Here is a 14,870-nt window from a genome sequence, read left to right as displayed (position 1 = left end):
TTGAATCGAGTGCAGAATGCGAGTTGGATTATAGATCTTTCTTTGACTGACAAACTTCATTATTATAATTATACCGCTGCAAAACGAACCTATAAAATATGGCATATAGGAATCACTCTGATGGTCTTTTTATCATATTTATTCTTATAAGGTATTTTTTTTTTGTTTCCTTACCACAACAGTTATCCACGGGACCTCTATTTGGTAGAAGTGACAAGCACGAGGGAAATCAATGAAAGGCATCTGTTCGTTGACCTTGACTTTGCCAGCTTACTGATTTATTGACCTTGAGGCTGTCATATAGTGCACTACGATTGTCCAGTTTGTCCTAAAAATATTTCACAATTGGTAGAAGTGACAAGCGTAATGAGACTTAGTGCACTACTTTTTTGTTGACCTTGTACTTTTTAACAGAAATTTATTGGTCTTGGAATTGTAATCAATTGCAAAAAAGTAGGGCTATTTATGGACTTTGTGTTACGACTCTGCGAAACGAACTTTCACGTTCAAAAGCTTTTTATGGTTTTTTTTTAATATTTAATTGAGAGTTTTATTGTTATGGTCAAGACATAATTTGCGATGACATTGACACTGTCAACTAAGAGTAATTGCCCTTTGACTTTTCACCATGACCATCACATTGACCATTTTGTGACTTGAATAACTACTCATGAAATGGCCATTTAAATGGTATCAATCGTTCCTCTTCCCAAGTATCTACCGCCGGTCGACACAATGCGGAAACCAGCGACATCGACGCCGGGCTGTCTCAGCTATCACAGACAGACCACCTTAGGCAGCAGCCTGAGGTAGCCGGAGGTGCCCATACCAGTCTTATATGCCCCATTCACAAAAAAGGATCATAACTAGAGCCAAATAATTATAGGGCTATATCATTATCGAGTAGCCTTAGTAAAATATTCATGCAAATTCTTTCCAAAAGACTCATGAACTGGTCCGATGATAATTCGATTATTGACGAATCGCAAGCAGGCTTCAGAAAAGGATACTTGCCGTTTGACAATATTTTCAATTTACAGTCTGTTATTCAGAAATATACTACTCGCCAACGTGGGCGGTTTTATGTATTTTACGTGGACCTGTTCAAGGCCTTTGACAGCTGTAAACACCAAAAGATCTTCGAATGTTTGTCCAGGAACAATATAAATGGCCCGTTCTTGCAAATATTTCGCTCAATGTATAGTAAACTGAAAGCAAGTGTTAAACTCAAACATGGACTGACAGATATCTTCCAGTGTGAATTAGGAACAAAGCAGGGCTGTTTGAGTTCACCAATAATTTTTGCCCTCTTCATAAACGATCGTATTGGCTACTTAAGACTAAAAATGAACAATGGTGTGGTAATAGCAAATGATATTGATCAAGTATATGCCTTTATGTACGCAGATGACGTGTCTGGGTTTTCAGAAACCGCCATAGGCTTACAGAGACTTATAAACAATATATCCCAATTTTGTGACGAAGTAGGTGTGCAAGTTAATACAGATAAATCAAAGGTGGTGGTTTTTAGAAACGGTGGGCCACTAAGAGCTTATGAACAATGGAAATTACTTGAAGTTGTGTCCTTTTATAAGTATTTGGGTGCATACTTCACTCCAAAACTAAGTTGGTCAATGACAAAAGATATGCTGTGTAAACAAGCTTCAAAAGCACTCATTACAATATATAAATATGAAAAATACTTTGGACATTTCAAACCCTCGCAATCTTTTAAATTATTTGATGCAATGGTTGTGCCGATTCTTTGTTATTCATCCGAAATATGGGGCTATGAACTTTCCATAAACACAGAAAGAGTGCAAATAAACTTTTGTAAGAGAACATGTGCAGTGCATACGAATACAGCAAACTTCTTCGCACTTAGCGAATGTGGACGATTACCGTTGTTTGTCAATTATATGACAAGATGTATTAAGTACTGGACGAGACTTCTACAGATGTCATCACAACGATACCCACGGCAATGTTACCTGATGATGCGTAGACAGTCAGAAGCAGGAAGAACCAACTGGACGTCCCATGTTAAACAGCTACTGTTTCAACATGGTTTCGGTTACGCGTGGATTGCAGACGAAATCGGTGATGTTAAGACATTTATGGCTGCATTCACTCGAAGACTGAAAGACTATGCTTTACAGAAACTTAATGCTGACATAAACTCATCGGCAAAAGCAATCTATTATTGCCAATTTAAATCATTACTTGACATTGAAAAATATCTAACACTTAATATGCCATATTCACATAGAAAGGCCCTTTCGAACTTTCGATGCTCGTGCCATAAATTGATGGTAGAAAGGGGGAGGCATGTGAATATAGAACGACAGTATAGATTTTGCCCATTTTGCTTAAGTCGAAATGTGTACACTGTCAAAGATGAATTACATATGCTGTTAATTTGTCCACTTTATAACGACTTGAGAAATGAACATTTTATGCCACAATGGCTAAATACATTTGTGAGTGTTACTCTATTTAATGCTATCCTGTCGAGTGATCAGGAAGAACATATACGTTGTTTGGCAAACTTTTTACTAAATGCATTTTCTTTAAGAGATACAACTATTCAAGTTTAAACAACATTCAATTACGAACATAATTATATGTTACAAACATGTTTAAATATTGCCTATATACTTATTTATGCACCAATGTTATTGTTTCATAACCATTATATGTGTCACTGTACATACATGTGCATGTCTATTTATTATTTAAATTATGAATATGTCATTTATATAACAAATGTGATACTGTGTATTTTGGGCTGGAGTCCTTGTAGTACGTAATAAACTATTCGTATTGATAATGACAAGGATGAATAGTAGTACAATACATTAGTAATGGTTAACAATGTAGAGACCTTGACCGATATGGAGGTATTCTTATAAATGTAAAGGTATACACTTTGGAATAACACTTTGTGACTCCAATGCATCAACAGTTTTAACTAGATTCATATTATTTTAGGGGGAGAAAATGATCATCATTCTGAGAAGCAGGTTTTTTATGGGTGTATACTTGACACAAAGTTGTTTTCCATAAAAAAGTGGCATGCAGGGATAATCATCACTCCTGTGGTAAGTCTAGATTAAATTCAAGGGTATTAAATCATACACAAACGAACCATATGGGTTAATATGGTACGAGTCACAATCATGTCGTCCCGGTTTACATAGTTCTTTGACAAAGACGAATATGTCATCTACTCTCAAATTTGTTCTCTCGTGTTTCATGTGTAATTGCGAAATATTAATAAATGGATGTTTACAGAGTGTACTATTTCTTTGTATGATACAAGCCCATTTGTTAAACGTACCGGGGGATTGCAGTGAACTCAGCTTCTTTATGTAGATATAATTATGCTTAAATAACATACCATTCTGTTCAATGTCTCGACACCGCTTTCGAATATCTAATTACACATCCACAAAAAATAGTTCATAAATCAAAACGTAAGCTCATAACGAACAAATGTATTGCCATGCCAATCCTTGAATGGTGAACACAAACGCCAACTGAAACCTAATTGTAAATCTATGGATTAACGTTGTTGTAATTCTAATAGTTCATTGTCTTCGTTATTATTTCAAACATGATAAAGAAAAGCTGTGAATCTGCCTTTGAACATATCATTTTGGCTTAAACGTCGACGCAAAATGCATTTATCGGTAAAGGAAATTTTGACTGCGTTTTTCTTGCTATTAGCGCATTTGGAAGTAGTCGCTGTGCCGCATAACAATGTTACTTTTGTACCAGTTGATGCGACCACTATCAACGTCAAGCAAACGGCAATGGAAAATGATCGCACGCCGTTTGGTCGAATATCTGAGGCAAACAACCTCAATCGGAATAAAACCGCCGAGAGCCGTAAGCGTTTCCAAAAAACTATGGACGCAATATTCAATGACTACCGAAAGTATCTGTCTCCGACGGAAGGCGTGTTGAGCGCCAGCTGCTGGCTTAACGTTACCACGGCTCCCGTGGCGCTGATAGAATTGGCGGAATTGGATGAACGACTGTCCACCATTTTGGACTTCCAGTTAAAGTGGTCGGATGAACGTCTGGCGTGGAATATAACGGAAACGGAGTGGTATTACGTGCCGCATGATCCGAACATGATATGGACGCCGAAGATTGAAATAGGAAATCCTCATGACACCAAAGTGGCCCAGAGTAGCAAGTCACAACGAGTAGGTTCTTGTTTAAATTTTACACACATTCAGAACAGATAATACATGTAAAATAACTGCAGGCGGAATATGTTTAGCAATTGTTGTTGTTGTTCTTTTTTTTAAAAAAACGAAACGTTTTTGGAGGTTGAACATGTCTTGTTTCGAATCTGTCTGAATCATATATGGACAAATTAATTCCCTTTTATGAGCAAATCAAACTTCCGATTGAAAAAAAAAACATAAGAAAAAGTTTAAAAATCGAAATAGTCTTATTCTGAAGCCATTTTACCTGACTAAAATAATCGTTGTGTTAAATATAAAATTATATTTGATAGTGTATGTATTAATTTGGCATGAAATGGTCAACCATATAACTCTGCTTAGTGAGTTTCGAACCTTACACCATGCATCCAAACTAATGGACCAAAATGGGAACTTCACACATGTCAAAAAACGATCAAATGTCTGACCCTTAACCAACAGGCTCATACGGTCACATGTCTGATCCCAAATCAACCAGGCTCATAGTAAATGTATAGCTTGTCTGATACAAAATCTACCAAGCTTATACGATGACATGTCTGGTCTGAAATCAATCAGGCTCATAGTAAAGCACGCCTAATCCTAAATCAACCGAGCTCATACGATCAAATATCTGGCCCGAAATCAACAAAGCTTATACGATAGCATGTCTGATCTCATCGTTATCAGGCTCATACGATAACATGTCTAATTCCAAATCAACCAGGCTCATACGATCACATGAAATCAACAAGGGTCATACGATCACATGTCTAATTCCAAATCAACCAGGCTCATACGATCACATGTCTAATCCCAAATCAACCAAGGCTCAAACGATCACATGTCAGATCCTATATCAAGCAGGCTCATACGATAGCATGGCTGACCCCAAATCAACCAGGCTCATACGATCACATGTCTGATCCCAAATCTACCAGGCTCATACGATCACATGAAATCATCCAGGCTCATACGATCACATGTCAGATCCTATATCAACCAGGCTCATACGATCACATGTCTGATCCCTAATCAACAAGGTTCATACGACCACATGTCAGATCCGATTTCAACCAGGCACATACGATCACATGTCTGATCCCATATAAACAAGGCTCAAAATATCACATGTCTGATCCCATATAAACAAGGCTCAAACAATCACAAGTCTGATCCAAAATCTACCAGGCTCAAAGAATCACAAGTCTGATCCAAAATCAATCAGGTTAAAAAAATCACATGTCCGTTCCAAAATTATTCAGACTCATACGATCACATGTCTGATCCCAAATCAACCAGGCTCATACGATAGCATGGCTGATCCCAAATCAACCAGGCTCATATGATCACATGTCTGATCCCAAATCAACCAATCTCAGACGATCACAAGTCCGATATGAAATCATCCAGGCTTATACAATCACGTGTCTGATCCCAAATCAACCAGGCTCAGACGATCACATGTCTGATCTCAAATCAACCAGGCTCATACGATCACATGAAATCAACCAGGCTCATACGATCACATGAAATCAACCAGGCTCATACGATCACATGTCTGATCCCAAACCAACCAGGCTCATACGATCACATGTCTGATCCCAAATCTACCAGGCTCATACGATCACATGAAATCAACCAGGCTCATACGATCACATGAAATCAACCAGGCTCATACGATCACATGTCTGATTCCATATCAACCAGACTCATACGATCACTTGTCTGATCCAAAACCAACCAGGCTCATACGATCACATGAAATCAACTAGGCTCAGACGATCACATGTCTGATCCCAAATCAACCAGGCTCATACGATCATATGTCTGATCCCAAATCAACCAGGCTCAGACGATCACATGTCTGATCCCTAATCAACCAGGCTCATACGATCACACGTCAGATCCCTAATCAACCAAACTCAGACGATCACATGTCTGATCCCAAATCTACCAGGCTCATACGATCACATGTCTGATCCCAAATCTACCAGGCTCATACGATCACATGAAATCAACCAGGCTCATACGATCACATGTCTGATCCCATATCAACCAGGCTCATACGATCACTTGTCTGATCCAAAACCAACCAGGCTCATACGATCACATGAAATCAATCAGGCTCATACGATCACATGTCGGATCCTATATCAACCAGGCTCATACGATCACTTGTCTGATCCAAAACCAACCAGGCTCAGACGATCACATGAAATCAACCAGGCTCGGACGATCACATGAAATCAATCAGGCTCATACGATCACATGAAATCAACCAGGCTCATACGATCACATGTCTGATCCCAAATCAACCAGGCTCATACGATCACATGTCTGATCCCAAATCTACCAGGCTCATACGATCACATGAAATCAACCAGGCTCATACGATCACATCAAATCCACCAGGCTCATACGATCACATGTCTGATCCCATATCAACCAGGCTCATACGATCACTTGTCTGATCCAAAACCAACAAGGCTCATACGATCACATGAAATCAACCAGGCTCATACGATCACTTGTCTGATCCAAAACCAACCAGGCTCATACGATCACATGGAATCAACCAGGCTCATACGATCACTTGTCTGATCCAAAACTAACCAGGCTCATACGATCACATGGAATCAACCAGGCTCATACGATCACTTGTCTGATCCAAAACTAACCAGGCTCATACGATCACATGGAATCAACCAGGCTCATACGATCACATGTCGGATCCTATATCAACCAGGCTCATACGAGCACTTGTCTGATCCAAAACCAACCAGGCTCAGACGATCACATGAAATCAACCAGGCTCAGACGATCACATGAAATCAACCAGGCTCATACGATCACATGAAATCAACCAGGCTCATACGATCACATGAAATCAACCAGGCTCATACGATCACATGTCTGATCCCATATCAACCAGGCTCATACGATCACATGTCTGATCCAAAACCAACAAGGCTCATACGATCACATGAAACCAACCAGGCTCATACGATCACATGAAATCAACCAGGCTCAGACGATCACATGTCTGATCCCAAATCAACCAGGCTCAGACGATCACATGTCTGATTCCAAATCTACCAGGCTCAGACGATCACATGGAATCAACCAGGCTCATACGATCACATGCCTGATCTCATATCAACCAGGCTCAAACGATCACTTGTCTGATCCAAAACCAACCAGGCTGATACGATCACAAGTCTGATCCCAAATCTACCAAGCTCATACGATCACATGAAATCAACCAGGCTCATACGATCACATGTCTGATCCCATATCAACCAGGCTCATACGATCACTTGTCTGATCCAAAACCAACAAGGCTCATACGATCACATGAAACCAACCAGGCTCATACGATCACATGCCTGATCCCATATCAACCAGACTCAGACGATCACATGAAATCAACCAGGCTCAGACGATCACATGCCTGATCCCACATCAACCAGGCTCATACGATCACATGAAATCAACCAGGCTCATACGATCACTTGTCTGATCCAAGACACACCAGGCTCATACGATCACATGAAATCAACCAGGCTCAGATGATCACATGCCTGATCCCATATCAACCAGGCTCATACGATCACTTGTCTGATCCCAAATCAACCAGGCTCATACGATCACATGTCTGATTCCAAATCAACTATGGTTAATACGATCACATGTCTGTTCCCATATCAACCAGGCTAATACGATCACATGTCTGAACCCATATCAACCAGGCTAATACGATCACATGTCTGGTCCCATATCAACCAGGCTCAGACGATCACATGTCTGATCCCAAATCAACTATGGTTAATACGATCACATGTCTGATCCCAAATCAACCAGGCTCATACGATCACCTGTCTGATCCCAAATCAACTATGGTTAATACGATCACATGTCTGATCTCATATCAACCAGGCTAATACGATCACATGTCTGATCCCATATCAACCAGGCTCAGAAGATCACAGGTCAGATCCCTAATCAACCAGGCGCATACGATCACATGTCTGATCTCATATCTACCAGGCTCATACGATCACATGTCTGATCCCAAATCAACCAGGCTCATACGATCACATGTCTGATCCCATATCAACCAGGCTCATACGATCACATGTCTGATCCCATATCAACCAGGCTCATACGATCACATGTCTGATCCCAAATCAACCAGGCTCATACGATCACATGTCTGATCCCAAATCAACCAGGCTCATACGATCACATGTCTGATCCCAAATCAACCAGGCTCATACGATCACATGTCAGTTCCCATATCAACCAGGCTCATACGATCACATGTCTGATCCCAAACCAACCAGGCTCATACGATCACAAGTCTGATCCCAAATCTACCAGGCTCATACGATCACATGAAATCAACCAGGCTCATACGATCACATGAATTCAACCAGGCTCATACGATCACATGTCTGATCCCATATCAACCAGGCTCATACGATCACTTGTCTGATCCAAAACCAACAAGGCTCATACGATCACATGAAATCAACCAGGCTCATACGATCACATGAAATCAACCAGGCTCATACGATCACATGTCTGATCCCAAATCAACCAGGCTTATACGATCACATGTCTGATCCCTAATCAACCAGGCTCATACGATCACATGTCTGATCCCAAATAAACCAGACTCAAACGATCACATGTCTGATCCCAAATCTACCAGGCTCATACGATCACATGAAATCAACCAGGCTCATACGATCACATGAAATCAACCAGGCTCATACGATCACATGTCTGATCCCATATCAACCAGCCTCATACGGTCACTTCTCTGATCCAAAACTAACCAGGCTCATACGATCACATGAAATCAATCAGGCTCATACGATCACATGTCGGATCCTATATCAACCAGGCTCATACGATCATTTGTCTGATCCAAAACCAACCAGGCTCAGACGATCACATGAAATCAACCAGGCTCGGACGATCACATGAAATCAATCAGGCTCATACGATCACATGAAACTAACCAGGCTCATACGAGCACATGTCTGATCCCAAACCAACCAGGCTCATACGACCACAAGTCCGATCCCAAATCTACCAGGCTCATAGGATCACATGAAATCAACCAGGCTCATACGATCACATGAATTCAACCAGGCTCATACGATCACATGTCTGATCCCATATCAACCAGGCTCATACGATCACTTGTCTGATCCAAAACCAACAAGGCTCATACGATCACATGAAATCAACCAGGCTCATACGATCACTTGTCTGATCCAAAACCAACCAGGCTCATACGATCACATGGAATCAACCAGGCTCATACGATCACTTGTCTGATCCAAAACTAACCAGGCTCATACGATCACATGGAATCAACCAGGCTCATACGATCACTTGTCTGATCCAAAACTAACCAGGCTCATACGATCACATGAAATCAACCAGGCTCATACGATCACATGTCTGATCCCATATCAACCAGGCTCATACGATCACTTGTCTGATCCAAAACCAACCAGGCTCATACGATCACATGAAATCAACCAGGCTCATACGATCACATGAAATCAACCAGGCTCATACGATCACATGAAATCAACCAGGCTCATACGATCACATGAAATCAACCAGGCTCATACGATCACATGTCTGATTCCATATCAACCAGCCTCATACGATCACATGTCTGATCCAAAACCAACCAGGCTCATACGATCACTTGTCTGATCCAAAACCAACCAGGCTCATACGATCACATGAAATCAACCAGGCTCAGACGATCACATGTCTGATCCCAAACCAACCAGGCTCATACGATCATATGTCTGATCCAAAATCAACCAGGCTCATACGATCACATGAAATCAACCAGGCTCGGACGATCACATGAAATCAATCAGGCTCATACGATCACATGAAACTAACCAGGCTCATACGATCACATGAAATCAACCAGGCTCATACGATCACATGTCTGATCCCATATCAACCAGGCTCATACGATCACTTGTCTGATCCAAAACCAACCAGGCTCATACGATCACATGAAATCAACCAGGCTCAGACGATCACATGCCTGATCCCATATCAACCAGGCTCAGACGATCACATGTCTGATCCCATATCAACCAGGCTCAGACGATCACATGCCTGATCCCACATCAACCAGGCTCATACGATCACATGAAATCAACCAGGCTCATACGATCACTTGTCTGATCCAAGACACACCAGGCTCATACGATCACATGAAATCAACCAGGCTCAGACGATCACATGCCTGATCCCATATCAACCAGGCTCATACGATCACTTGTCTGATCCCAAATCAACCAGGCTCATACGATCACATGTCTGATCCCAAATCAACTATGGTTAATACGATCACATGTCTGATCCCATATCAACCAGGCTAATACGATCACATGTCTGATCCCATATCAACCAGGCTAATACGATCACATGTCTGGTCCCATATCAACCAGGCTCAGACGATCACATGTCTGATCCCAAATCAACTATGGTTAATACGATCACATGTCTGATCCCAAATCAACCAGGCTCATACGATCACCTGTCTGATCCCAAATCAACTATGGTTAATACGATCACATGTCTGATCTTATATCAACCAGGCTAATACGATCACATGTCTGATCCCATATCAACCAGGCTCAAACGATCACATGTCTGATCCCTAATCAACCAGGCTCATACGATCACATGTCTGATCCCAAATCAACCAGACCCATACGATCACATGTCTGATCCCATATCAACCAGGCTCATACGATCACATGTCTGATCCCATATCAACCAGGCTCATACGATCACATGTCTGATCCCATATCAACCAGGCTCATACGATCACATGTCTGATCCCAAATCAACCAGACTCATACGATCACATGTCTGATCCCATATCAACCAGGCTCATACGATCACATGTCTGATCCCTAATCAACCAGGCTCATACGATCACATGTCTGATCCCATATCAACCAGGCTCATACGATCACATGTCTGATCCCAAATCAACCAGGCTCATACGATCACATGTCTGATCCCATATCAACCAGGCTCATACGATCACAGGTCCGATACGAAATCATTCAGGCTCATACGAGTATCACATATAGTGTTACGGTCACAATATCGTTGTAATGGTGAAACTATGTTTAACTTTCAGATAGACTTCTCTATTAACTGTTTTCTTTATAAATCCGATGCGGTGTATTATGTGTCAGATCTTTAAATTACATCTTTTACTATGAAGTCGTATTTTCTCACGTTAATGTAAAGAAAGGTCTATGACCCAAAAGTGTTATTTATGTAAAGTGTAAGGTCTACCTTTCCTACGGTGTTACATTTCTGTGAGATAACTTTAATTCTCACGTAATTCAATTCGCAATTACAACTTGCCTGAAAATGGTTTCACTTTAATTTGATAATTTTGCGGTATGTTCTTAACTAAGATATATACTTTGTACCATTTTTTTCAGAATGTTCTGAACGTGATCTATGACGGCAGCGTTTCCTGGCGGTTTGTACGGCCCATTGACACGATATGTGAGGTGGACTCCACATATTACCCCTTCGACCGACAAATCTGTGAGATAGACCTAAAAGTATCACCCATGTGAACATGTTCGGTTGTGCCATTCATTTCGAGCACAAAATTAACCAACAGAAAAGGTGGAAACTTGGGAACGGAAACTGGCGGTTCGTGGATCATCGAGTTTACCAATACACGCAGGAGGACCGCCGTTATTACACGGCGACTCTCGTGTACATGTTTGAGCGGAAACCAACCACTCATCTTATTATATTCATAGTTCCTCTGTTCGTTCTTGTGTTATTAGCGCCTCTAGTGTTTCTGCTCCCGAAAGACGGCGGGGACCGAATGGGGCTGGCGCTCACCGTCCTCCTGGCCGTCTCCGTGTACATGACTCTCGTTGCCGATCGACTTCCGGACGCCTCCGAGCCCGTGCCGATAGTCACGAGCGTGTTTTTCGTCTGGTACATTTCAAACGCGATGATCGTTATCGTTGTACTCGTCAACTCGAGAATCTACAAAATGAACCCAAAACGCCTTGTCCCCCGAATCATCCAGCAGTTTGTTTTCTTCACAGCCAGACTATTTTGTATTGTCGACCAAGTAGAAGAGGAAGCTATTTTAGCTAATCAGAACGGCGACCTTGTAGAAGACGACGAACAAAATCGCGTCCTTACTTCGGAAAAGCAGCGACGCTATAAAATCACGTGGAAACACGTGAGTTCTGCGCTTGACAAGTGGCTTGTGACTGGTCTATACGCCGCTAAGGCTATATTTGCCGTTTCCATATTAACGTGGTTGAGCAATGGAGACAAGGACAAAGTGCCATATAAGGAGCTTGAGGAGGGCCAGGAACCGTATGTCTACGAAGATAATCTGCCACCAGCATGAAGTTCATGAAAGTTTGAAGAGTCAAGTACTTAGGCATTGTGCTGAACTTACAAAACATGTTATTTTGAAGCAATAAAACTATATTATGTTGCTAAATGTAAAATTATTTATACTTTTTACGGTTATTCATGTATTGCAGAAAAAATATGCAGACAAACAGTTCAACTCCTAAAGTAATCAAATCAATAGTGTCATTCATGCTCTATCGCTCATCGAGTGTAACAGCTTTATATTTGAAAACAAGCCTGAACTATAGACATCAATAAATGTATCGCCCAAAAATCATGGATACTGTGGCCTAAAGTGTTAGTTTTTGTTTTGAAAAAAAATCCCACTAAAATACCTACTTTTTGACCGAATATGACCTTTGATCGAACTTGACAAAGAGTTAAAAAGTCAAACATTTTGATTAAATTTCATGACAAATGGACGATTGCATTGGAAACTTAACACGTTCTTTTTCTTTAACTTGTTACCGTTTTGACCAAGAGTTATCCCTGATTAAAATTGACCAAGATCCTACAGACATTCATTCGGACAAACATCATAAATATAAGGTAAAAACTGTGACCCAAATTGGTTGTTTTAACGTTTGACCTCCTTTTTGAGCGAACAAAGTATTAAACCGGACCTATTTCACAATGACAAGCTTTCTGGCCAAGTTAGGGAAGAACAGGAGAGCTCAATTTTATGTAAAACGGTGTTGTATTTCTACCATTTTACCTCTAATGTATTGATTGACCTTTTGACACAAAATAGCCAATAATCGAAAGTGACCAATATTTCAAATCATTGTGATCAAGTTTAACGAAAATTGGGTTGCAAATGAGGCTGCTACATTTAAGTGTAGGCAAATTGTTTGACGGCAACTAAAAACAAGACAGGGTTTGTTGTCACCTCTCATTTTGTATGTATCTTAATCAGGGGCGGATCCGGGGGGAGGGGTAGGGTTAGAGTACTTTCCCCCCAAAAAGCGTATTTTATGACTTTTTTTCTCCGATTTTAACATAAAAAGAAAACTTGGACGATTGGGGGGGGGGGGGGAATAATATGCTGCAAATGTTTGTATATTATTTCATTGTATGCTGATGGGAGTGTTATTTTATCAGAATCTGAAAATTAGTTACACAATGGTTTGTTGTTGAATAATAACTATTATAACCGGAATCTTAGTGTAAATAAAAAATATAAAAATATGAGGCTATATTTTTTAAAAAGGTGGAATTATTCGACAAAATTGATGTTTTTTTGTATAAAGGGCGAGAGTTCAAACATCTAGGAAATTCTATTTCTCCCTGTATATGATATATGTCTGGACTCAGATTATAGATATGTTAATGATTAATCTCCAGAAAATCGTATTTCATTACTTTATTTATATTTCTGAAAAAAAATCTTACACGCCCAATGATACTTAACAGAAATCATTCCTGGTCTTATACTGGTTTGCAAGACCTTGACCTTATAAAAACGCCAACTGTTATACAACAAGACAATAAAATCAACAATATTGTCTCTTATTTGAAATGGCCATTTATTTCTCCTATTTGGCTAGGTTCAAATAAAGTCTAAAATATAAAAGACTTTTAAAAGGAAACAACATTCTACTTATCCCTAAACAGTGAAGGATTTGCCATATAAAACATCGTAAAAAACAGTTCACGTACAATTATTTGGACTAGGTTTTGTTAGATATTATTTACCGTCAAATCAGTTGGCAGAATTTTAAATAAATAGAAGCATTATATATTTCATGTAAATATCTAGTCAAAATAGGAACTAGCCAAAATTTGCCATGTTGTTACTTATGTTTAACCAATAATACCAAGCAAATCTTCATCTTTATCAGATAGAACATTAAATTTTATTTCTTCAATTCTTCACTATACATATCAATCGTGTTTAAATTATACCATACATTTGGACTATCGGCCTTTAAAGCTCACTCCTCCCGGTTATCATTAACGATGCACCCCCAAATAAGATGTACCACAATTAATACGATGTTTTAATTTACCGAAAGGATGAATAAATATCGTAAACAATGGTTCTTATGAAGGATGCCATGCTTAGATTGAAAGAAAGATGATACCTTATGAGATAATAGTGGATCATTGTAAATATTTAAGAATCCATGAGTCATTTAATATTTGTGTGTTGCAGCAATTAAAATACATGGTTACAATCTTGTT

The 14,870-nt window shown here is 40.0% G+C and overlaps 1 protein-coding gene across 1 annotated transcript; it reads left to right on the top strand.

Moving 5' to 3' along the window:
• Positions 1–3,469: 3,469 nt before the first annotated feature.
• On the top strand, positions 3,470–12,963 carry LOC128236260 (acetylcholine receptor subunit beta-like). Its single transcript, XM_052951145.1, has 2 exons — positions 3,470–4,214; positions 11,735–12,963. Exon 2 carries the CDS (start codon positions 11,878–11,880, stop codon positions 12,676–12,678), a length of 801 nt encoding a protein of 266 aa, XP_052807105.1. The 5' UTR covers positions 3,470–4,214; positions 11,735–11,877; the 3' UTR covers positions 12,679–12,963.
• Positions 12,964–14,870: the final 1,907 nt, after the last annotated feature.

This window comes from Mya arenaria, chromosome 5 (genome assembly GCF_026914265.1).
Source record: "Mya arenaria isolate MELC-2E11 chromosome 5, ASM2691426v1".
Classification (NCBI taxonomy): Eukaryota; Metazoa; Mollusca; class Bivalvia; order Myida; family Myidae; genus Mya; species Mya arenaria.
Note: the sequence above shows the minus strand (reverse complement) of the source record. Positions and strands in the feature narration are given on the sequence as shown.

Excerpts from the sequence above, each read along its gene's own strand:
- LOC128236260 (XM_052951145.1), top strand. The coding sequence starts at position 11,878 with ATGTTCGGTTGTGCCATTCATTTCGAGCACAAAATTAACCAACAGAAA.